Source organism: Scyliorhinus canicula, chromosome 8 (assembly GCF_902713615.1).
Source record: "Scyliorhinus canicula chromosome 8, sScyCan1.1, whole genome shotgun sequence".
NCBI classification, from domain to species: Eukaryota; Metazoa; Chordata; class Chondrichthyes; order Carcharhiniformes; family Scyliorhinidae; genus Scyliorhinus; species Scyliorhinus canicula.
In genome coordinates this window covers 187,468,574-187,494,668 of record NC_052153.1, presented here as the reverse complement: position 1 = coordinate 187,494,668, position 26,095 = coordinate 187,468,574, and the positions used below count along the sequence as shown (strand labels likewise).

Genomic DNA, 26,095 nt, shown 5'->3' with positions numbered 1-26,095 from the left:
CAGCCGAAACTACAGAGGATCAGAAGCTAAGTTTACTGCACGCGAGGGTGAGCCACAGAATCTCGATGCAGCTAAACTCGGCCAGTTCATATACTGTGGCGCTAGCAGCTCTCGATAAAATGTATGTAAGGCCCATTAATGAAGTTTACGCTTGCCATGTGTTCACGACTCGCCGTCAGCGGCCTACGGAATCACTCACCGAAGAGAACTTAATAATTTGTCCAATGACTGTAATTACCAAGTGGTTACCGCGGCTGAACACAGGGAATTGGCGGTACGCGATGTTTTTGTAGTGGGCCTCAGGTCTAACTATGTGCGCCAACGACTGCTGGAAAAGGGGGCCCAGGACTTAGAAACGACTGTGGAAGCTGCTACCACGATAGAGGTCTCCTTCCGCAGCCTTAACTCGTTCCCCGCGGACTCCGCGACCCAATCATGGGCCACCGACCAGCGACTCCCCCAGGCCTGTGCTACGCGGCCGCCCAGCCACCATGCTGCCCCAGCCAGCCACTATGCTGCCCCAGCCTGCCATTTCTGCGGCCAGAATCAGCACCCGCGGCAGCACTGCCCGGCACGCAACGCGACCTGCAGCAGCTGCGGGAGAAAAGGGCATTACGCAAGAGTGTGCCTCTCAAAAAGGGCCCCAGCTTCCAACTCCCCAGCGACTTGCAGTAATCGCTCCCCTCACTCGCAGCCCCGCGGGACCCGAAACGCTGCAGACTATGCCCCGACTCCGCCCCCTCCAGCCACGTGTGATCCATGGGGGCAGCCATCTTGGAAAACCTCCACCACGCGGCCGGCCACGTGCGACTCATGGGGCCGCCATCTTGGACGCCATCTTCCTTGCCTCCCGCCACGTGCGATCCACGGGCCCAATCGGCATCTCCGCGCTCGGACAACTCAGCGGAGGAATTCGAATGAGACTATGAACTCAGAGGGCAGTCATCACGGGGCCACTCCAGCACAGCTGATCCAGCCGCCGACTACCCGCAACTCAGCGCGGTCACCCTGGACCAATCACGACCAAAGAATCTACGAAACTCGATGGCAGAGGTCCATATCAACGGGTACAAAACGCCATGCCTCTTCGACTCCGGGAGCACAGAGAGCTTCATACACGCAGACCTGGTAAGACGCTGTTCGCTCCCCGTTTTCCCCGCGCAGCAAACTATCGCGCTCGCTTCAGGCTCCCACTCGGTCCAGATCCAGGAGCGCACCGCCGCGACACTCACAATCCGAGGCGCTAGTTACTCGAAATTCAAACTCTACGTTTTGCCCGAACTCTGCGCGCCACTCTTATTAGGCCTAGACTTCCAATGCAACCTCAAGAGCCTCACCCTCAGCTTCGGAGGGCCCCTGCGCCCACTCATGATCTGCATCCTCGCTACGCTGCGAATCCCCCCCTCCTTTCTTTGCTAATCTCACTATGGACTGTAAACCCGTAGCCACTCGTAGCAGGCGGTATAGCCTGCAGGATAGGGTATTTGTCAGAGCAGAGGTCCGAAGGCTACTCAGTGAGGAGGTTATAGAGGCCAGCAATAGTCCCTGGCGAGCTCAGGTGGTGGTCGTTAAGACCGGGGAAAAATTCCGTATGGTGGTCGACTAGTCAGACCATAAATAGATTTACGCTCCTCGACGCGTATCCCCTCTCCAGGATTGCAGACATGGTAAATCAGATCGCCCAGTATCGGCTCTTCTCCACGGTGGATCTGAAGTCTGCATACCACCAGCTCCCAATCCGCCCGAAGGACCGCCACTACACGGCATTCGAGGCCGATGGCCGCCTCTTCCATTTCCTCCGGCTCCCTTTCAGCGTCACTAATGGGGTCTCGGTGTTCCAACGAGCAATGGACTGAATGGTGGACCAGTACGGGCTGCGGGCCACGTTTCCGTACTTGGACAATGTCACCATCTGCGGCTATGACCAGCAGGACCACGACGCCAACCTCCACCGTTTTCTCCAGACGGCACAGAAACTCAACCTCACGTACAACAAGGAGAAATGCGTTTTCCGCACATCCAGACTAGCCACCCTCGGCTATGTCGTGGAAAACGGAGTCCTGTGCCCCGACCCGGACCGTATGTGCCCCCTCTTAGAACTCCCTCCCCCTCATTGTCCCAAGGCCCTCAAACGGTGCTTGGGATTTTTTTCCTACTACGCCCAGTGGGTCCCTCAATATGCGGACAAAGCCCGCCCACTCTTTAGGGCCACACGATTTCCCCTGTCAGCCAAGGCACGCCAGGCCTTCGACGGCATCAAGGAGGACATCGCCAAAGCGGCCATGCGGGCGGTGGATGAATCCACCCCATTCCAGGTAGAGAGCGACGCCTCAGAGGTAGCTCTTGCAGACACGTAAAATCAGGCAGGGAGACCAGTTGCATTTTTCTCCCGTACCCTCTCCGCTTCAGAACTCCGACACTCTTCAGTGGAGAAAGAAGCACAAGCCATTGTGGAGGCTATCCGTCACTGGAGGCACTACCTCGCAGGTAGGAGGTTCACCCTCATCACCGACCAAAGATCGGTTGCCTTCATGTTCGCCAACTCGCAAAGGGGCAAAATAAAAAACGATAAAATTCTGAGGTGGAGGATCGAACTCTCCACCTACAATTACGATATCAAATATCGACCCGGGAAGCTCAATGAGCCTCCGGATGCCCTATCCCGCGGGACATGCGCCAGCGAGCAGATAGACTGATTAAAAGTCATCCACAATGACCTCTGCCACCCGGGGGTCACCCGGCTCGCCCACTACATCAGGGCCCGAAGCCTGCCTTTCTCCAACGAGGAGGTAAAAGCGGTCACCAGGGACTGCCCGATCTGTGCGGAGTGCAAACCGCACTTCTATAGACCAGACAGGGCCCACCTGGTCAAGGCTTCTAGGCCCTTTGAACGCCTTGCGATTGATTTCAAAGGGCCACTCCCCTCAACTAACAAGAACGTTTACTTCTTAAACATCGTAGACGAGTTCTCCCGTTTCCCATTCGCTATCCCGTGCCCTGACATGACCTCCCACACAGTCATTAGGGCCCTGCATAGCATCTTCACCCTGTTTCGTTTCCCCAGCTACGTGCACAGCGACCGGGGTTCGTCCTTCATGAGCGACGAGCTGCGTCAGTACCTGCTCAAATAGGGCATCGCCTCGAGCAGGACGACCAGCTACAACCCCAGGGGGAACGGGCAGGTGGAAAGGGAGAACGTGACAGTCTGGAAGACCGTCCTACTGACCCTCCGGTCTAGAAAGCTCCAAGTCTCCCAGTGGCAGGAAGTCCCCCCAGACGCGCTCCATGCTATTAGGTCCCTTTTGTGTACGGCGATCAACCAGACCCCTCACGAGAGGCTCTTCATTTTTTCCAGGGGCACTACCACGGGGGTCTCACTTCCGGCATGGCTGAGTACGCCGGGCCCCGTACTCCTGAGGAAACACCTCAGGGCGCACAAAACCGACCCCCCTGTTGAGAAGGTGCGCCTGTTCCTCTCCAACCCCCAGTACGCATTCGTCGAGTTCCCTGACGGCCGTCAGGACACTGTATCCCTCCGGGATCTGGCACCCGCCGGATCCAGCGCCCCCCTACCCCCACAGAAGGACCTCTCACCCTACACCCCATGCTGCCGCCCCTTGCGCTCCCGAGCCCAGTTCCACGCCCCCGCGCCGGCCAGCCCCCAGCACCCCCAGTCCCCGGTCGAACCAGGAGAATATGAAGCTCAGATACAACCCTCCCTGGAGTCCGCCATCGTACCCCAGCACACCACACCCATCCAGCCACCGCAAGAGGCTGCAACCCCGGTGCTCCGCAGATCTTAGCGGACAATCCGACCGCCGGACAAACTGACTTTATAGACTAGACCACCACCCCCGCCGGACTTGATTTTTTTGCAGGGGGTGAATGTAATATAGATGTATATATGTTAATTCACACTGTCTTTGTAAGCGCAGCGCTATCCTACCACTAGGGGGAGTAGTGCTTGGAGCACTCAGGAATTTGTACTGGGCTCCACCCTTGGCTCCGCCCATGACTCCTCCCCCTAGTGCAGCTGTATAAATACCCGTGTCCAGAGTCAGCCTGAGTTCACTACGAGTTAATCGACAGGTAACAGGCTGGCTCTGAAGTAAGTCGATTAAAGCCTAGATTCACATCGGAAACACGTTTCTGGTGAATTGATGTTTCCATCACAGAGGCGATTCACCAGGATGTTGCCTGGGATGGAACGTTTAAGTTATGAAGAGAGGTTGGAAGGATAGGCTTGGGTTGTTTTCACTGGAGCAGAGAAGGCTGAGGGGCGACCTTATCGAGGTGGACAAGGTTATGAGGGGCATGGGCAGGGTGGATAGGGAACAGCTGTTCCCCTTATGTCAGTAACGAGGGGACCAGAAGTTCAAGGTCAGGGGTAGGAGATTCATGGGGGGATTTGAGAAAAAACTTTTTTACCCAGAGGGTAGTGATGGGAGTGGTAGAGGCGGGTTGCCTCACATCCTCTAAAACGTACCTGGGTGAGCGCTTCGCACGTCATAGCATTCAAGGCTATGGGCCAAGTGCTGGTAAATGGGATTAGGTGGGCAGGTCAGGTGCTTTTCATGCATCGGTGTAGACTCGATGGACTGAAGGGCCTCTTCCGCTAGTATTATTCTGTTAATCTGTGATACCCTGAGGGCTGGATTCTACATGGAGATGGATGACGTAAAAGGCAACTCACCCCCCCAGCTATGCAGGGCCATCTGGGGAGGAGTTGCCACCTCCAGGAGATGCCAGCCAATCAAATGGCTGGAAGCTCTCTGGCCGCGTGTGATGGTCACTGCTGCAAAGTGAACACAGAGTGTGAGCATCACCTAACGCGGGTTAAATCCCAGCTGTAGTGGGAGGAGGCCCTGAAGGGCCACCAGCGAGTGGGCCTCCTTCCTCCCTTATCACTGGTACAATTGCAGTGGGGGGATGGGGGGTAGGCAATGGGAAAGGAACCGATGGCATAGTATCCAACTTTACTGCCCCCTGCCTGCTCTAACCACCCTGTCAAATCCAGCCCAGGGAGCTTATATGAATGCAAATACATACTTTATATTCAACTGGTTAACTTTGAGCGCAGTTGGAGTGAAATGAAAAAAAAAATGAAATGAAAATCGCTTATTGTCACAAGTAGGCTTCAAATGAAGTTACTGTGAAAAGCCCCTAGTCGCCACATTCCGGCACCTGTTCGGGGAGGCTGGTACGGGAATTGAACCCGCGCTGCTGGCCTGCGTCGGTCTGCTTTAAAAGCCAGCGATTTAGCCCACGGTGCTAAACCAGCCCCAGTGTTTTGACTGGGCAGGAGATTCCACCATTAACAGGTTCCACGTATTTATTTCAGAAACACAGACAACGACGACGAGCCTTGGTGTTATACGCTGATTGACGATGACATCTCCTGGGAGTATTGTGACATTGCACAGTGTGCAAAAGAGGGTGAGGAATTCAAATAGTTTAGTTATGATCTTATTTTAAAAATTAATTCTGTGTGACGGATGCCTCAGCAGCTGATGGCCCTCAATGGGGGGGGCCATGCGGAGGGAGTGAGGTTCCTCAGGAGGATGGTGAAACTCCTCGGGAGGCGGGGTGGGGGTTTGGGGAAGAGGGTTTCCCAGGTAGGGTGTCATTTCTCAGAGATGGTGGGGACACTGAAATTCTTCAGGGGACATCCTGATTATTTGATTATTCAGTTAATACCTCTTGACTGTTGTCTTAACCACTGCAGCATGAAATACACGTCAAATGTGGTATCCTTCAGGTCAAATGAAAGTTCTTTCCACCAGGATGGTGTGAGCAATGGTGGTTTTATACATTTTTTTCTTTAGTTGTTCATGGGATGTGCGTGTTGCCAACTAGGCCGGCATTTATTGCTGATCCTTAATTATCCTTGAGAAGGTGGTGGTGAGTTGCCTCCTTGAACTGGTGGCAGTGGGCTTGGGTTTGGAAGGTGTTGCCTCTGGAGCCTTGGCGAGTTCCTGCAGTGCATCTTGTAGATGCTACACGCGGCTGCCACTGTGCATCATGGGTGGAGGGTTTGAATGTTTGTGGAAGGGGTGCCAATCAAGCGGGGCTGCTTTGACCGAGATAGTGTTTAGTTTCTTGAGTGTTGTTGGAGCTGCACTCATCCAGGTAAGTGGAGAGCATTCCATCACACTCCTGACTTCTGCTTCGTAGGTGGCGGAGAGGCTTTGGGGAGTTAGGAGGTGAGTTGTTCTCCCCAGGATTCCCAACCCACCCGGGTTATTCGCTCTTCCAAATTCTTCCATCGGGAGTTGGCTGTACCTTTTTCTTCTACATTTAGCACACTGGGCTAAATCGCTGGCTTTTAAAGCAGACCAAGGCAGGCCAGCAGCACGGTTCAATTCCCGTAATAGCCTCCCCGAACAGGCGCCAGAATGTGGCGATGAGGGGCTTTTCACAGTAACTTCATTTAAAGCCTACTTGTGACAATAAGCGATTTTCATTTCATTTCATTTCTTCTGGCCCAGGTGGAATATGTATTATTCTGTTGAGGACTGGGGTTTGTTGGGTTCCCCTTTAGGAGGGGGAGTCGGTTGTTCCTCTAATGTGGGTCTTCCTCTTTGACTGTTCTAACTGTTGTCAGAGTTCTTATTAGTGAAGCTGGTCTGAATATCCTTTATTTGGTGGTTGGGAGTGTGCCCAGTGGGGTGGCCCCTCTGAAGAGGGGTTCTTTTTCCTCTTCTCTTCTGTTGGGGCCTGGCGTGTTGGTCCTGCTGTTAGTTGGTGCACTGGATGGTTTATGGGGGAGGAGAGATGCTGTCTCCCGTACGGGATTGAATTAGCTCAGCTTCGGAGTCACGGGAATCCTTCCTCTCTGTGGTGGTGTTGGGCTAGGCCAGACTCACTGTGCTCAGTATCCTGTGGCTTCTTGGTACCTCCATTGGGGGTGTCGCGCGGGGGGGGGGGGGGGGGGGGGGGGGGGGGGGGGGTCTGATGTGGGTAAGCTCACACCTGGAGGGGTGAAAATTGGGGAATTACCTTTGATGGTGATGAATACTCTAAATCCTCCAGTGATAACAAATAACTTAGTGAGTAACTAATCAATTTACTTGTGAGTTTGATTCTTTAATACTTTTCCGAGTAGTCAAATTAAAGAAGATAGAATTAGATTAACTATGATTATTATACTATACACTCTGAGCTTACTATACCTCTGTTCTGTAGCTACAACACTCCCAATGAGAGCGGGAAAACAGATTGAGCTTCTGTATATACTCCCTGTTAGTGTTTCCCTCTAGTGATCATCTGACTGTACTGACTGCACATTAACCCTTCATGTATTTACACATATAGAGATCACTACAGTGACATCTTAGGAGGTGGTTTATGAGGCTGGCGGGGTTAATTTTGGCAGTTCTTGTTCTCGTTCTTCTCTCTTTTTCTGGTGTTGAGAGGTTTTAGGGGCATTGCTTGTACCTTTGTATTAATGCGGGGCTGCGTGGGGTGCTGTGGTGGTGCTGGGTATGATCCGTGGTGTCACGGACACACAAGGTACGAATCTCTGTTGGTTTTGGGTGGCCTAATCCTTTCTCTTTTTTGAGTCGTCCTGATTCTGGGTGGGGGTGGACCTGCGGCTCTGAAGGCGGGGGGGGGGGGGGGGGAGCCTTCCGTTCCAGGGCGCTCCCCAATTTGGGGCTCGCTCTGACGGCCCTCCCATCCTAGAGTGAGGCCCACCCCCCTTTGATCTGGGGCTGGGAGATGGGATGGTGGAAGTTTGGATTTTTGCCGCTGACTCTCGTCCTTGCTCTCTTTATACATCTCCTGTGGGAGGCCCTCGGCCGAGTATTAAGGTTGGATCGTGTCCGATCCTCTCTTTGCCTTTGTTTTTCTCACTTTTGCCATCTCAAACGTGTCGGATAGTTGCCTGTTCCGGCCTGGATCTGGAGAAGAGTTTAAATTATGCTGGTTTAGCACAATGGGCTAAACAGCTGGCTTGCAATGCAGAACAAGGCCAGCAGCACAGGTTCAATTCGCGTACCAGCCTTCCTGAACAGGCGCCGGAACATGACGACTAGGGGCTTTTCACAGTAACTTCATTTGAAGCCTACTTGTGACAATAAGCGACTATTATAGGGGCTTGGTTTAGCATACTGGGCTAAATCGCTGGTTTTTAAAGCAGACTAAGGCAGGCCAGCAGCACAGGTTCAATTCCCGTACCAGCCTCCCCGAACAGGCGCCGGAACGTGGCGACTAGGGGCTTTTCACAGTAACTTCATTTGAAGCCCACTTGTGACGATAAGCGATTTTCATTTCATTTTCATTCTGTGAGATTTAGTCGATTCCCCCTTACCATCGGGGTATTGTTTTCTTCAGCTCTTATTTTATTTTGTGGCTGTGGGTGAGATGTAGATCTAGACTGTCGGCAGTATCCTTATCGGGTGCAGACAGCTCAATTATCCCGATTATTGGGATATATTCCCGATTATGTAATGCCTTGTCCTGTACCTGTTGTACATTGATGCCTCTCGCTATCTTGGAAGGGGGGCTTCCTTCGAGCTGGAATTGAACCAACGACCTAAGGATGTCAGTTTTAATCATCTACAGTCCTCCGCTTACCCAGCTGAGCTATCGAAGGAGAAGCCTGCCTCTCGCTATCTTTTCCTCTTTTGTTTGTTTGAGGTGGAGTTTTGTGAAAAAAATGGCAAATCCCAATAAGTAGACATTAAAAAAAGAAGTCAGCCACGTTGCTGTGGGTCAGGAGTCACATGGAGGCCAGACCAGGTAAGGACGGCCAATTTCCTTCCCTAAAGGATGTTAGTTCCAACTCAGTTGGCGGGACCGCTGGTTTGTGATGCGGAGCAAGGCTAGCAGTGTGGGTTCAATAGCTGCACCAACCGAGTGAGGCCTTCCCAACCCTGCCCCTCGCCTGAGGTGTGGTGATCCTCAGGTTAAACCACCAGCAGTCCGTTCTCCCTCTCAAAGGTCATCTGGGACTATGATGATTTTACTATTTAAATAAAGTATTGGTTTTAAATGGTCAGCAGTATTGAACGGAAGAATTAAGCTATAATTTAACATAAGGTTGGCTGCCATTGGGGTTGGGTGGTGTGGGGGTTGGTGCATCACAGGTTAATTAAAATGCGGCTTCACTTTGATTTCAGAAGGATAACTGAGGGTACATCGTTCGCACTAAAACCTCTTTGCTTTGTTACCACACAGATCCCTGTCTTTCGTATCCCTGTAAAAATAGAGGGACTTGCACCAAAGACCCTCTTCTCAACTCTTACCACTGTCGATGCACTGATGAATTTGCGGGAGTTAACTGCCAGGAAGGTGAGTAAACGGCTCCTGTCTCACATGTATTGGAGATGATCATAGAATCATAGAATTTACAGTGCAGAAGGAGGACATTCGGCCCATCGGGTCTGCACCAGCGCTTGGAAAGAGCACCCTACCCAAGCCCACACCCCCACCCTATCCCCATAACCCAGTAACCCCACGCAACACCAAGGGCAATTTTGGACACTAAGAGCAATTTAGCACGGCCAATCCACCTAACCTGCACATCTTTGGACTTGTGGGAGGAAACCGGAGCACCCGGAGGAAACCCACGCAGACACGGGGAGAAAGTGCAGACTTTGCACAGACAGTGACCCAGCGGGGAATCGAACCTGGGACCTTGGAGCTGTGAAGCAGTTGTGCTGACCACTATGCTACCGTGTTGCCCTAGGCCTTAGATGATGAGGCACAACAAAACACGCTGGGTACATTTGTTGAAAGGCAATGCATTCGACCAAAACGTCTGCCGTGGGGAAATCTCCAGCTCGCATAAGCCTGAGATCCAATCATAGAACCCCTACAGTGCAGAAGGAGGCCACTTGGCCCATCGAGTCTGCACCGATCCTCCGAACTAGCATCCTAGGCCCAATCCCCCACCTTATCCCCATAACCCCACCTAACCTTTTGGACACTAAGGGGCAATTTAGCATGGCCAATCCACCTAACCTGCCCGTCGAGTCTGCACCGACCCAGTTAAGCCCTCACTTCCACCTTATCCCCTCACTTCCACCCTATCCCCGTAACCCAATTACCCCTCCTAACCTTTTTGGTCACTAAGGGAAATTTATCATGGCCAATCCACCTAACCTGCACGTCTTTGGACTGTGAGAGGAAACCGGAGCACCCGGAGGAAACCCACGCGGACACGGGGAGAACGTGCAGACTCCACACAGTCACCCAAGGCCGGAATTGGACCGAGATTCCCGGCGCTGTGAGGTAGCAGTGGAAACCACTGTGCCACCCTACCACCACAATCATTGCACACCCAACATTTTTCTCGACATTGCATTGATGTGGTCATTTTCTCTTTCTCTGCGTTTCAGTGAAATGCTTCGATGGCGCCCAACACAGGTACTTCCTCATTGGAGAGCGATGGATCCGAATAGTTGGAGACCAGGTTGAAAATTGCCTGTGTGTTGACGGGGGGCCTGAATGTCACAGAGTCCAGTATGAAGGTATCACTGAGAATTCATAGCACATCCCTTATTCATACAGGCTAGTCCTTCGCTCGTCCCTCCCCTCACCTATGTTAATACCTGGTCCCTCGCTGGCTGAAACCCTTAACTGACATTTTGGGGCCTGGTTCTGAACAATGACGGGAGACACTGGGATTATTCTCCTTGGAGCAGAGGTGGCTAAGAGGTGATTCGATAGACACATTCAAAATCGCAACATTTATAAAGAGTATCATAGAATCATAGAATTTACAGTCCAGAAGGAGGCCATTCAGCCCATCAAGGTGCACCGGCCCTTGGAATGAGCACCCTACTTAAGCCCACACCTCCGCCCCATCCCTGTAACCCAGTCCATCTAACCTATTTGGTCACTAAGGGTAATTTATCATGGCCAATCCACCTAACCTGCACATCTTTGGACTGCGGGAGGAAACCGGAGCCCCCGGAGGAAACCCGCGTAGACACGGGAGAACGTGCAGACTCTGCACAGACAGTGACTCAAGCCGGGAATCGAACCTGGGACCCTGGAGCTGTGAAGCAACCGTGCTACCCACTATGCTACCATGCCCATTATTTGTCCCCATTATCGAGCCAGGAGTTTAAGCTCTTAAGGTCAGCAAATATGCTCGATCGTGCCACTGGGCCATTCATCCATCTAATGTTCCACGTGACCAAGCGAATTGGGGGTCTCCCACCCCACCCCCTCAATCCGGAGTCAGCCATTTCCACCAAGTGGGATTAGCCAGAGGATACTTTAAAGGAACAGCAAAGAGGCCCACCCAAGGCGGCCACCAAACAAATCCAAAGACTCAAAAAAGAGAAACCTTCAGACACTGTCAGCAAACTGCCCCCACCCCCCACCCCTCTCCCCCTCCCCACCAACACTGTTTCCTCTGTCAGAAAGGTTGGTAACGAGAGGGTTTAAGATGTAAAATAACTAGAAGGGAGATAAGGAAGAAATATTTATGAAATAGTTAAATTTTGGACTGGATCGTCTGCAGGGAAGTATCTACTTTCAAAAGGGAATTGTATAAATATTTGAAAAGGAGGAAATTGCAGAGCAAGTGGGGAAAAGCAGTTTGAGTAGAACTATTTAGATACCACTTTGAAGAGCCAGCACTGGTATGTGGGCCAAATGGCCTCTTTCTATGCTCTAAGATTCTATAAGTCATCTTTTTTCATTTATTCATGGGATGGGGGTATTGCATGAACATTAAAAAATCTAATACATTACTCACTAACTCCCTGTGAGATCAATGGCTTCCTCTGCAAGGTGGGGGTTGAGGGAGCTGAAGAAATGTTCGGGGTGTCCTGAAAGTGTGGGGGGGGCAGCTTTTAAAATGGCGCCGCGATCTGTGAGGAGCCGGTCACGCCGGCAAGTTCAGCTCCCCAGTGCGGGAAAAGTTTCAAAGTCCGGCCCTGATCGGGAAGAAAACCACCGAGCCCAATAAAGTGTCTCAGTGCCGTTGAATCGCGGTCTCCATCTCTGCATTGCTGCCGACGCCAATCACCCGGCTAAACGGGCCCGAAACCGGACTTTGAAATTGTTCGGTGAATTCACCCAGAGTCTTTGAATATTTTCAAGGCAGATCTGGATAGATTTCTGATTAGCAAGAGGGCGAAAAGTTATCGGTGGTAGCCAGGAATGTGGAGGTGAGGTTACAATCCTGGTCTTACTGAATGGCGGAACGGGCTCGAGGGGCCGAGTGGCCTACCCCTGCTCCTCATTTGTCTGCTTGTATGTTTTTCTTTCGCTAATTCTCTCGTACCTTTTCAGATTGCAAAGTTAACCAATGTCTCCAGGGTGGTGAGTGTCGAGCAATCCCCGACACAGGAGAGATCGTTTGCCAGTGCAGAGAAGGTTTTGCGGGGAAATACTGTGATATAGGTACGTGCCTGGATTGGGACCGGCTCTCACATGTTTTACTTCAGTGCATGCAGTAAAACACGGCAGGCGCTTGAAGTCTCAGCAGGTCTGGCAACGTCTGCAGAGAGGGTTAAAGCTGATAACGCGGTTAAAGCTGACAACGCTGACTGTGAGATGGTGGAAAGCAAAGGAGATGATGGACAAGGCAAAAAAAGCGTAAAGGGTCAATCAAATAAAATTAACTAATGATTCATGAAAGACGGGTCAAGAGAAAGTGCGAATGACAACAGCGAGATCATTGCTTAGGGAGGTGGTGGCGAGTGGTATTGTCACTGGGCTAGTAAACCAGAAACCTAAATCCAGGTTCAAATCCCGCCACTGCAGGTGGTGAATTTTGAATTCAATAAAAATCTGGAATTAAAGTCTAATGGTGACCAAGAAACCATTGCCGATTGTCGTAAAGACCCATCTGGTTCATTAAAGTCCATTAGGGAAGGAAATCTGCCGTCCTTACCCGGTCTGGCTGACATGGGACTTCAGACCCACAGCCAAGTGGTTGATTCTTAACTGCCCCCTCAGGGGAGGGGGGCAATTAGGGATGGGCAATAAATGCTGGCACAGCCAGCGATGCCCACTTCCCATGAATAATTCTTTAAAAAATTGCCAGCAACAGGTCAGAGGCCGGGAATCCTGCAGCGAGTAACTCACCTCCTGACCCCCCCAAAGCCTGTCCACCATCTACAAGGCAGGAGTGTGATGGAGTAGTCCCCACTTGCCTGGATAAATGCAGCTCCAATAACACTCAAGCAGCTCAACACCATCCAGGACAAAGCAGCCGATTGTTCACTTATTTCTACTTGCTCTGTGACCAGGCGGTTTCTTGTATGATTTCCCAAGTCTCAATCGACTAAGGGTGGGATTGCCCAGCCCCACCTGCTGGTGGGATCTTCCAGTATCATTGAAGTCCCCCCCCCCCCCCCCCCCCTCCAGGGTGGGTTCACCGGCAGTGGGGCAGGCAACCCATGCAAAAGCCCTCAGACTCTGGCGAGACTGGAAGATTTCGGTGGCGGCCAAATGCTCGCCGTATCCACTGTGGAAAGCCTGCCGGGAGGGTCTGGAAAACGTGGCCCAAGTCTTCAGCTTGAAGGTGGATTCTTGTCAGGAGGATGGGGGTCTCGGCTGCCAGCTGGAGACTCAATGAGAGTCCCACGTTGCCTCTTTTTGGGAAGGCCGGCCCATATCTTGTTCCACTCGAGGGCACTTGACAAGTTAGTAGTTGGCCTTCTCCTGGCAGAAGTCCCACCCGCCAGGAGCTGCCAGCTAATCAGAGGCTGACATCTCGATTGAGCGGCACGCCACATGGGAGCTGATGGCTGCTATCAGTACAACGCCCACCCGAGGCCTCGGATCCATGCTGGATTCCAGGCCTGAGGTGAGTGAGGCAAGGTGGGGGGGGGGGTCAAGAGGTGGGGGGCGGAGCGCAGGACAACGACAAGGGCAAGGGGGCATCTTGCAGCAGGTTCAACTCTTCCAATTGCCCACTGCAACCCCCACCCAGGAGCCAGATAGGGTTTGCTTGTTCTCCCACCTGTATTGAGAACCCTCTGCCCACAGCTTGGTTAACACCAGCGGTGGCAGGATAAAGTGTTTAAGCGAGGACAGAATGGCCATTCTCAGGCCTTCCTGCCATGGACTTAATCGGGGAGGAGAGGGGAAGATCGTGGGCCTTCTCCCACCACCCTCCTACCCAATTAAACGCTGCCCTACCACAACCAAACCCATCACCAGGGAGAGTACAAGATTCTTCCCAAAATCCTTGTTACACATCCATTGGCTCCCGCCCCATCCACAAGGAATTTCCCAATTGTAGACTCAAAATCTTATGATCTAACAGAAATTTGTTTGCCTGTAGATATGGAAGCTACCTGTTATGAAGACAATGGGATGTCTTATAAAGGCACTGAGGATGAGAGTTCCTCTTTAATCGAATGCATGCCTTGGAATGAGGAGTTCTTGCGAGATAGGCTAAACATCAGTAGTTTGGAAGAAGCTCTCCAGTTGGGCCTGGGCGATCACTCCTATTGCAGGTAGGAACCGAAGGACTGAAGCAGATTCCATAGCAACTTTTAAAAGGGTTCTGGATAAATACTTGAAAGGAAATTGTTATATTACTCTTTTGGTAATATATCTCGTGACTCTTTGTTTCTTATCCAGAATGGTCTGATGGTGTGACTCTGAGGAAACCACGAGTCTTCAACTTGAAGCAACCAATTTATTGTGTAACGCTTGATTAATATTGAGTTTGCACACTCCACAGAACTATAACTAGTAATCAAATAATTTATATTAAAGTATTAACTAATTCAAACTACACGTGCTAAACTATGCTGTGATCTATCTATCTTCCACTCTACTGTCTAGTCACTCCTGGTTGGAAGAGAGAGACCAAGGTCCTCGAGGTGTTCTTATTTATACAGTAGTGGGATCCAGTGGTGCCCCCTAGTGGTTGTGTTACACTGAGATGTAATAATTCAACCTTTAGTTTTCTACATATATACATACCATTACAGAAACATTTTGCCAGACTGCGGAGAGAGAGGTGAGGGGAGTGGGACCAATTGGCTAACTCTTTCAAAAATCCAGCACGTGTACGGTGAACTTCTTCTGTGTATGGTTCTATAATTAATTCAGTGTAAGTAGAGTGGAACAACGTCATCGATGTTAGAAGAGAAAGGACAATAGAAGAACACAAGAAGTTGGAGCGGGAATGGGCTGCTTGGCCCCTTGGGCCTGCTCCACCATTCGATAAGACCATGGCTGTCTGTCACCTATAACCCTCGATTTCCTAGTTGCTCAAAACATCTTTCTGGCTCAACTTTTGATATATTCGATGAACCAGCTTGCACAGCTCTCTGGGAAAGAGAATTCCGCAGACCAACGTCCCTCTGAGAGAAAGAAATGATCTTTGCCTCCATTTTAAGGGGGAGATCCCGCTAATTTTTAAACTTTGCACCCTAGCTCTAAACTCCTCCACAAGGTGAAACCTGCTAACAGCATCCACCATGTGAGGATCCCACAGGATCCCACAGGAGAATAAGATCTCCTCTCATTCTTCTGAACTCCCATGGATTAAGTCCCAAACTGTCATAAGGTAACCCATTCATCCCAGGAATCAGTTGAATGAAACTTCTTTGAACTGCTTCTAAAGTAATTATACCCTTTCTTAAGCAAGGAGACCACATCTCTAAGGAAACACAGATGCAGTCTCATTGGCCCAGTACAACTGTGCAAAAACTTGCCTACTTTTTATCCATTTCCCTTGCAATAACTGATGACATTCAATTTGCTTTCATAGAATCCCAAAAGTGCAGAAGGAGGCCATTTGACCCATCGAGTCAGCACTGACCCTTCGAAAGAGCACTCTACCCATGTCCACTCACCCATCCACTCAGCCCCTATCCCTGTAACCCCATAACCGAACCCACACATCCCTGGACACACCAAGGGGCAATTTATCATGGTCAATCCACCTAACCTGTACATCTTTGGACTGTGGGAGGAAACTGGAGCGTCCGGAAGAAACCCACGCAGACACTGGGAGAAAGTACAAACTCCATACAGACAGTGACCCTATCCCGTGACTGAACTGGGTCCCTGGCGCTGTGAGGCAGCAGTGTTAACAACTGCCCTTTCCTAATCACCTGTGCTACCTGCATACTAACGTTTGTGATTCATCCACCAGGACATCCAGATCCCTCTGTGCTGGAATATCTCTCCATTTAAATCACACACTGCTTTACAATTCTTCCTGTCAAAGTGGACAACTTTACACTTCATCTGTCATATTTGTACCCGCTCACTTAACCTTTCTAAGTCTCCTTGTAGACTTTTGTGTCCTCTTCACAGCTTTCTTTCCCACCCACATTTGTGCTATCAACAAATTTAGCTATTGTACATTCGGTCCCTTCTTTCCAATCATTGATACAGATTGTAAATAGCTGAGGCCCAGGACTGATCCCTGTGGCACTCCACGAGTTACAATTTGCTAACTCATCTGGCCAACAATAAAGTTAAACAGTAGTAGACTCGCCAACTTTAAGGGCATTTAAGTGGTCACTGGATAGACATATGGATGAAAATGGAATAGTGTAGGTCAGATAGGCTTCAGATGGTTTCACAGGTCGGCGCAACATCGAGGGCCGAAGGGCCCGTACTGCGCTGTAGTGTTCTATGTTCTATGTTCTAGGCTGCATTAAGTCGAAGGAAATGGTTGATAAAGATGCCAGAAAAAATGGTAAGCCTGGGGATTGGGAACAATTTGGAACCAGAAACTGAGGACCAAGGAACCGTTTAATAAAGGGAAAAGAAGATATGAATGCAAACTAGTGAGGAACATAAAGGCAGACTGTAAAAGCTTCTTTAAGTGAGTAAAAGGGAAAGGATTAACTCGGACAAATGTGGGCCCATTACAGTTGGGGACAGGAAAATGTACCGTGGAGAACAGGGAAATGGCGAAGACGCTAAACAGCGTATCTTCAAGGGAAAAGATACAGAAAATCTCCCAGAAATACTAGACAATCAAGGCACATGTGAGACTGAAGAATTAGAAGAAATTAGTATTAGTAAAGAGGTAGTACTTGAAAGGTTAACTGGGTTGAAGGTCGCTAACTCCCCTGGACCAAATGAGATTTATCCTAGAGTGTTGAGAGGGATGGCTAGAGAGATAGCGGATGCATTGATGGTAATCTTTCACAATTCTACAGATTCTGGAAAGATTCCAATGGATTGGAAAGTAGCAAATATTGTGTTTGTTATGTTTGCCCTTTGTATTTTCTTTTCATGTACGGAATGATCTATCTGAACTGTAGGCAGAACAATACTTTTCACTGTACCTCGGTACACGTGACGATAAACAAATCCAAATGTAACCCCACTATTTAGGAAAGAGGAAGAAGGAAAATGGAGAACTACAAACCTGTTGGTTTGATGTCCATGATCGGGAAAACGTGAGAATCTGTAATAATAATCGCTTATTGTCGCAAGTAGGCTTCAATGAAGTTACTGTCGCCACATTCCGGCGCCTGTTCGGGGAGGCCGGTACGGGAATTGAACCCACGCTGCTGGCCTTGTTCTGCAGTACAAGCCAGCTGTTTAGCCCACTGTGTTAAACCAGCTTATTTTATTGTAAAGTATGTGATAACTGGACACTAATAAAGTACTGATAAAATTGGGCAGAGTCAGCATGGATTTATGAAGGGGGAATCATATTTCACAAACTTGTTGGAGCTTTATGGGGATGTTCCTTGTGCCATAGATAAAGGGGAACCAGTGGATGTGGTATATTTGGATTTTCTGAAGGCTTTTGATTAGGTCTCACACACGAGATTAGTAAACAAAATTAGAGTGCATGGGATTGGAGGAAATATACCAGTATGGATGGAGAATTGGTTACAGACAGAATTTCGGGATGGCAGACTGTTAGTACAATTACTACAAGGATCAGTGCTCGGGCCTGTGACAACCTATATGAATGATTTGGATGTAAGGATCGATATTTTCAGATTTGCTGATGTCATAAATCTAGGTGGGAGTGTAAGTTGTGTGGAGGATACAAGGCGGCTTCGAGGGGACCTGGACAGGCTAAGTGAATGGACAAGAACGTGGCAGATGGAATATAATGTGAATACGTGCGAAATTATCACTTTGGTAGAAAAAAACGGAGAGGCAGAAGATTTCTTAAATGGTGAGAGATTGAGAAATGTTGATCCAATGGGAGCTGGGGCACTTAAAGCTGGTCTTCAGGCGCAACAATTAAGAGGGCAGTTGGTATATTGGCCTTCATCGCAATGGGATTTGAGAACAAAAATAAAGATGTCTTGCTGCGATTGTAACAAGTCCGCACCTGGAGTATTGTGGACAGTTTTTCTCTCCTTACCTTAAGGAGGTTCACCAAACTATTCCGTGGGGTGGTGGGATTGTCTGGTGAGGAAAGATTGAGGAAACTGGGCCTGTATTCTCCAGAGTTTCGGTGAATGAGAGGTGATCTCATTGAAACTTACAAAGTTCTTATAGGGCGCGACAGGGTGGATATGGATAGGATGTTTCTCTTGGCTGGTGAGTCTAGAACCAGGGGACAGTTTCAGGAGAAGGGACAAGTCATTTAGGAATGAAATGAGGAGGATTTTCTTCAACCAAAAGTTGGAGAATCTTTGAAATTGTGTACCCCAGAGGGCTGTGGGAGCTCAGTCACTGAGTATGGGCTGGTTTAGCTCACTCGGCTAAATCGCTGGCTTTTAAAGCAGACCAAGGCAGGCCAGCAGCACGGTTCAATTCCCGTACCAGGCGCCGGAATGTGGCGACTAGGGGCTTTTCACAGTAACTTAATTGAAGCCTACTCGTGACAATAAGCGATTTTCATTTTCATTTTTCATTTCATGTTCAAAACAGAAATTGATAGATTCCTGGATACTAATGTCATAAAGGAGGCAGTGTGGGGAAATGGCACTGAGACTCATAGAATTTACAGTGCAGAAGGAGGCCATTCAGTCCATCGAGTCTGCACCGGCCCTTGGAAAGAGCACCCTACCTAAACCCACACCTTCACTCTATCCCCGCAACCCAGTAACCCTACCTAACCTTTTTGTTTTGGACACTAAGGGCAATTTAGCACCTAACCTGCACATTTTTGGACTGTGCGAGGAAACCCACGCAGACACGGGGAGAATGTGCAAACTCGATACAGACAAGCTGGGAATCGAAACTGGGACCCTGGAGCTGTGAAGCAACTGTGCTAACCACTGTGCTACCGTGCTGCCAATTGAGGTCGATGATGAGCCATGATCTAATTGAATGGTGGAGCTGGCTCAACACTGAATGGCCCATTCCTGTTTCTCTGTTCTTATGTTCCTGACCGCTTTATCGCTACTCTCTGCGTCCTGTTAGCTAACCAAGTTCTCCTCGATGCCATAAGCTGTTATTTTGTGGAGTAACCTTTGGTGTGGCGCCTCTTTGCATGCATTTTGGAAACACAGATGTACCCCACATCTCCAGGTTCCCCACTCTCCATGTTGTTTATTACTTCTTCAAAGAACGTTAATAAAGTAGTCAAACACGATTTCCCATTTACAAAACCACCTTGACTCTAGCTGATTGGGCAGCACAAGTGGATAGCCCTGTGGCTTTACAGCGCCAGGGTCCCAGGTTCGATTCCCTGCTGGGCCACTGTCTGTGAGGAGTCTGCACGTTCTCCCCGTGTCTGCGTGGGTTTCCTCCGGGTGCTCCGGTTTCCTCTCACAGTCCAAGGATGTGCAGGTTAGGTGGATTGGCCGTGATAAATTGCCCTTAGTGACCAAAAAGGTTAGGAGGGGTTATTGGGTTACAGGGATAGGATGGAAGTGAGGACTTAAGTGGGTCGGTGCAGACTCAATGGGCCGAATGGCCTCCTTCAGCACTGTATGTTCTATGATTGTATTATGGGCAGGTTAATGTTTTCATAGATACAATAGAATTTACAGTGCAGAAGGAGGCCATTCGGCCCATCGAGTCTGCACCAGCTCTTGGAAAGAGCACCCTACCCAAGGTCAGCACCTCCACCCTATCCCCATAACCCAGTAACCCCACCCAACACTAAGGGTGTTTTGAGAACTTTTGAGCAGATCTTAGTCAGGACTCTGCGGCCAGAAGTTTAATGGCTCCAGTCAAATGTGGATCAAGGCAAATGCTTTAATCAGCATGTTACCTGAGGAGATTGAACACATCAACCTTTGGGTGGACCAGTTAAACCCATCACCCTGTTAAGATACCGGACCAGATCCCAGTATTTGTTAGGAAACCGGACAAGAACCCTAAATAATTTTGTTTTTAATTTGTAGAACTGTGAGGAAAAGATGCTTCACAGTGATGACTCTGACCAATAGGTATCTTTTATATTAAAACAAACTTTAATTTAAACACAGATTTTGCAACATTATCATCAAAGAAAATAGCTTTACAATGATCAACTAAACAGTTCTTTAAACACGGGGTGAAAAAAAATCATATCTATACCTGCTACTAACTCCAATTGTGCAACTTCAAATGCCACTTAGAAATAAAGTTAACAAACAGATTACTTGCTCAGTTACGTAGAGACCTTTGGAGAGAGACACCCTTTCAGGAGCAGAACCAGTACTCTTCTGCCCAACCTAGCAGCATTTGGCAAAACTGTTGTTCAACTTAAAGTCCTCCTGTCTTGAGAGACCCAAACCCTATGGCAAACTGCCAAACTACAGGCAGACCTGGCTCCTCCCATTAATTCCGTAACTGTAATGTGTCACATGACTTGCTTAGCTGGGACTAAATCCAATCTCTTGTAAATTATGAACTGGCCAAGGACACTCCAGCAATCATACAATGTTCCATTTACCGTCAATAGGTAAACAAGTAAAGGGGTAGAAACAATCATGACTTCACTCCTTGCGACTTCTTAATTACAGCTTTAGCGGACACACAGCCTGGATACCTTAACCTCGGCCATTTAATACCATTGCTGCAACAAATATAAACCTTAACCCAGGCTTTTAAAAACCTTACTGCAGAGGATATAAAATACAATGTAAATCAATTTCTACATTTATCACAACCCCCTCAGTCCAAAGATGTGCGGGTTAGGTGGATTGGCCATGCTAAATTGCCCGTAGTGTAAGGTTAATGGGGGGATTGTTGGGTTACGGGTATACGGGTTACGTGGGTTTAAGTGGGGTGATCATTGTTCGGCACAACATCGAGGGCCGAAGGGCCTGTTCTGTGCTGTACTGTTCTATTCTATATGGTGAATGTAAATGTTCCCATTCCATTATTCAAAAAGAGCAGATGCGTTCTCCCTGGTGACTTTGGCCAATATTTATCTCTCAGTCAACACCATTAAAACAGTGTATTTGGTCTTCATCACATTGCTGCTCGTTGGATCTTGTTGTGTGTAGAATGTTTCCTACGTTGGAATAGTGACTGCTCTTCAGATGTACTTCATGGCAAAGCACTCTGAGACGGCCTGAGATAGTGAAAGACACTTTATTCCTTTCCATCTGCTACCTTGTGCATTGTGCGTACAAGTCAGTTTGTTGGGAAAGTTAATTGCACGATGTAGAAATGTAGAATCGTTATCGAATTGCCTGTTACAGAAACCCAGATGGTGACGAGAAGCCCTGGTGTTATATAATGTTGGACGACCAGGTGTCCTGGGAACATTGCAATATCGCAAAGTGCGGTTCAACAAGTGAGTATCCCGACATTTTCCGATTAGTTGATCATATTAGTCTTGGGTGTAAATGTATGCAATTCACGTCATGGTCCTTTCTTCAATATTGAGAGAATGGGTGGGATTTTCCGGCCGCCCCCACCCCGGCGTTCCGAAATTCCCGCCCGAGGTCAATGGACCTTTGCATGGTCCCTGTGCCACCCGTGGCCATCTTGCTGGGGGGGGGGGGGGGGGGGGGGGGGGGGGGGGGGGGGGCAGCCAAAAAATCCAGCCCAACGTGTCAATACTGCTACAAATTCAACAAAACTGACGCCAGTCTGCTCTGATGGGCGCATGTAACAGATGCAACAACACTGTTTGAAGAATGGGTTCATTTCTCCCCCCAGGTGTCTTGGCCAATAACGATCCCTCGACCGTTCACTGAAGACTGAACAATTCCCCGGGAGCTCACTGTAATTGCTCAATTTATTACAGACTGTGAGGCGAGTTGGGATCCAGATTCTGTTCGGGCCTGTTGGCATCATCCTCTGACAATGCTCAACTCTAACGTCTCTCCATTAATCATAGCATGGTTACAACACGGGAGGCGATTCGGCCCATTGGGGCCGTGCCAGCTCGCTGAAAAAAAGAAGCTCCACTTCCCTGCCTTCTTCCCATAGGACCTGCAGATTGGTTTACCTCATGTCAATTATCCAATTTTCTTTTGAAGGCCTGTTTGAGTCTGTCTCCATCTTGCCCTAAGGGCATTCCAGATCCTAACCACTCGCTGGAAAATCCCTTTTCCCTCATGTCGTTACATAGAACATAGAACATAGAGTGCAGAAGGAGGCCATTCGGCCCATCGAATCTGCACCAACCCACATTAAGCCCTCACTTCCACCCTATTCCCGTAACCCAATAACCCCTCCTAACCTTTTTGGACACTAAGGGCAATTTATCATGGCCAATCCACCTAACCTGCATGCCTTTGGACTGTGGGAGGAAACCGGAGCACCCGGAGGAAACCCACGCAGACACGGGGAGAACGTGCAGATTCCGCACAGTGACCCAGCAGTGAATCGAACCAGGGACCCTGGCGCTGTGAAGCCACAGTGCTAACCACAATGCTACAATGCTGCCCGTTATTGCTTCTTTATCTGCTACAATTTAGATATGATTTAGATACGAATGTGGGAGGGTAGATCAGCAAGTTTAAATTTTTTTATTTTTTTCTTCTTTTTCACATTTTCTCCCAAATTTACAGCCACCAACAATAAACAATAATCAGTAACAAATACGCCAATCCCCATATCAATAACAACAATCCCATCCTGGATTGGGGCTGGTTTAGCACACTGGGCTAAATCGCTGGCTTTTAAAGCAGACCAAGCAGGCCAGCAGCACGGTTCGATTCCCGTACCAGCCTCCCCGGACAGGCGCCGGAATGTGGCGACTAGGGGCTTTTCACAGTAGCTTCATTGAAGCCTACTCGTGACAATAAGCGATTTTCATTCATTTCATTTTCAGCTCTGAAGTGCGAGATATAGTTTCAAACGATCTCAATTTACAAAAACATTCTGGGTCTCTACACAAATATAAATTACTGGAAATCGTGCGTTATCTTTCAGACATTATGTTGTTGATAAACCTGGCCCTCATGGCTGGGAGATGGATTATGGAGAAACAATTGCAGGGAGGGAGCTGTACGGCATGTCACTGAGAGTCCTGCAGAGGGAGCCAGCCTCTCATGTCTCTTTGCCAAAGAAGTGCAGGTTAGGTGGATTGGCCACGCTAAATTGCCTTTTGTGTCCAAAAAGGTTAGGAGGGGTTATTGGGTTACGGGGCTGGGGTGGAGGTGTGGGCTTGAGGAGGATGCTTTTTCCAAGGGCCGGTGCAGACTCGATGGGCCGAATGGCCTCCTTCTGCACTGTAAATTCTATGATTCTATGATTCCATGAAAACGTTCCATGGGCACCACGTCAAAGAGGAGTAAGGAATTCTCTGTGGCGTCCTGGCCAAAATTCATCCCTCAACCAGCACCAGTTTAAAAAAAAAACATTATCTTGTCAATACCGTTTGCCTGTTTGTGGGATCCTGCTGTGCACAGATTAGCTGCTGCATTTCCCACATTCCGTAGCACTGGGCTAAATCGCTGGCTTTGAAAGCAGACCAAAGCAGGCCAGCAGCACGGTTCAATTCCCGTACCAGCCTCCCCGAACAGGTGCCGGAATGTGGCGACTAGGGGCTTTTCACAGTAACTTCATTTGAAGCCTACTCGTGACAATGAAGCGATTTTCATTTCATTTTGATTTCATTTCAGTGACGGCAGCTCAAAGGCTGCAAAACACTTTGGGACACCCGAAGGTTGTGTCAGGCGCTACGCAAATGTAACCTCTTTCTGGTTTTTTTTCAGGGTCACCCTGAGAGCAAAAATTGGCCATGAGTTTGGTTTACCTCACACTAAGTCTGTCTTTCAGATGTATGGCCAAGGAGACTCTCCCCTATTGCGAGATTTGCAGCATCCATAGTTCGTCGACAACAACCCTTGTGCGGGAAACATGCCAGAAAGGGCCCAAGGCCAAGGATTGTCGGGGGCTCCTCAGCCATGCCTGGCTCCCAGCCCTGGTTAGCAGCCCTCTACATTGGGAAGAACGTCTGTGCTGGAACTCTGATATATTCATGCTGGGTCGTCTCTGCTGCCCATTGCTTCACTCATAGGTAACTATGGACTATTGAACTAGTGCTTACTGCTCTGGGTACATGGGATCAAATCCCACCGTGGAAGCTAGTGGAATTTAAATTTAATTAATGATTCTGGAATTGAACCACAAAACTAACATCGATTACCGTATGTTCCGTGGGGGAGGGAAATCTGCCGTCCTTACCTGGTCTGGCCTACATGTGACTCCAGACCCACAGCAATGTGGTTGACTCTTAACCCCCCCCCCCCTCTGAAATGGACCAGCCAACCATTGCCCCATCCCCACCAGCACCGGCAGTCCCCCCACACAGGCATCACCTCTCCCCACCCCCCCCCCCCCTTACAGGCACAGGCTTCCTCCCACCCCCCCCAGGCATCCCCTCCCCCCTCCCACAGGCATCATCTTCCCCCCCCCCTCGCAGGCTTCAGCTCTCTCCCCCCACCAGGCACTGGCACCCTTGCAAAAGCCATCACCTCCCCCTCGCAACCCCCCACAGGCATTGCCTCCCCTTCTCCATAGGCACCGGCACCATCACCGCCCCAATCCACAGGCATTGCCTCCCCCCCCCCACGTGAATCACTTCCTCTCCCCACAGGCATCGCATCCCCCTCCTCTTCCACAGGCATCAACTTACCCCTCTGCACAGGAACCACCTCCCTCCCCCACAGGCATAGCTTCTGCACCCCCCCCCCCCCCCCAGGCATCGCCTTCCCACTGCCACCCCCCCACCCCACAGGCAGTACCGCCAGGGGCAGTGCCAGGTCACTGCCTGAGCTGGAAATCCTCAGGGCGCAAACCTCGTTACATCACTGACGAGGGACGGGAAAATCAGGAAACGAGATCTCGCCAGCGAATCTCGTTTTCCCAAGTATCGGAGCATTGTGGCCGTGTCGTCACTTACGCTGACGGCTGACGTGGGCTCAAGATCCCCCTACGTGTCTAATTCTGCCATGTCCCACCTGGGAGTGGGATCAATGGTGGGGCGGGGGGGGGGGGGGGGGAGAACTCGGCGGGAGGCCCAAAAATCGGTTTCTCAAGAACGTGAAATTGCAACGGGGTCTTCCAATGGTGGATCAGCGATCCCACTGGAAACAGGCGTGAAACTGATCTGCATCTCGCTAATGGGATGCAGATGAAGGCCCGACAGGAATCCTCCTCCCGCACCCGATTTCCCGTGATGCCGGAACGTGCTTGGACCAACCTGCAAAAGGTGGGATTTAGCTCAGGAATGCCCGGCGCTGCCTGTGGAATTGGGGATGGAGGTAATCAGCGATCCTGGACCCTGGAGCACCACAGCAGTGGGTGGTGGGGGAGGGGGGGGGGGGGGGTGGCATCTATCAGGCGACAGATTCAGCTTCAATGTCTGGGTGGCGATCCAGGTCCATCCCCTTTCTTCAGGAGGTCCTTAACAGCGGGCCAGTGATGCTGGATGCCTTTTGAACATAGGAACATGGAAATTCGGAGCAATTCAGCTCTTGGAGCCTGCTCCGCTATTCAATCAGATCATGTCTGATCTCTTCCTGGTCTCAAATCCACCTCCCTGTCTGTTCCCCCGTATCCCTTTAACCCGTTTTAAAAATCATAATGTGGCACCCGGATTTGATGCCATCGAGCCCTGCCCCGTCATGGAAGGCTGCGCGAAACCCCCGGATGCACAATTCATAATGCCGGGATTGAAGATATGCAGTGGGAAACCCATTACCCATCTCTGAGCCCGCCACAGGACCTGGTCCCAGTTGGGACTCATTCCCTCACCTCTGTAGTGATTGTGTATCAGTGTAGATGCAATACAACTGAGCAAGCACTAGAGGGAGCACGGGAGAGCTTATAAATACAC

The 26,095-nt window shown here is 49.8% G+C and overlaps 1 protein-coding gene and 1 non-coding gene across 3 annotated transcripts in view; one reads left to right on the top strand and one right to left on the bottom strand.

Moving 5' to 3' along the window:
• LOC119970740 (hepatocyte growth factor activator-like) overlaps nt 1-26,095 on the top strand; it is a 107,854-nt gene that overhangs the window by 61,291 nt on the left and 20,468 nt on the right. For both annotated transcript variants that reach the window (XM_038805849.1, XM_038805848.1), the window contains exons 9-15: nt 5,342-5,436; nt 9,181-9,294; nt 10,344-10,475; nt 12,253-12,363; nt 14,255-14,429; nt 21,501-21,595; nt 24,034-24,274. In XM_038805849.1, the coding sequence (XP_038661777.1) occupies nt 5,342-5,436; nt 9,181-9,294; nt 10,344-10,475; nt 12,253-12,363; nt 14,255-14,429; nt 21,501-21,595; nt 24,034-24,274 (963 nt within the window). The remainder of the gene's footprint in view (nt 1-5,341; nt 5,437-9,180; nt 9,295-10,343; nt 10,476-12,252; nt 12,364-14,254; nt 14,430-21,500; nt 21,596-24,033; nt 24,275-26,095) is intronic.
• trnay-gua lies at nt 8,509-8,596 on the bottom strand. Its single transcript is given in 2 exon segments — nt 8,509-8,544; nt 8,560-8,596. It is a non-coding gene; the product is annotated as a tRNA-Tyr (tRNA).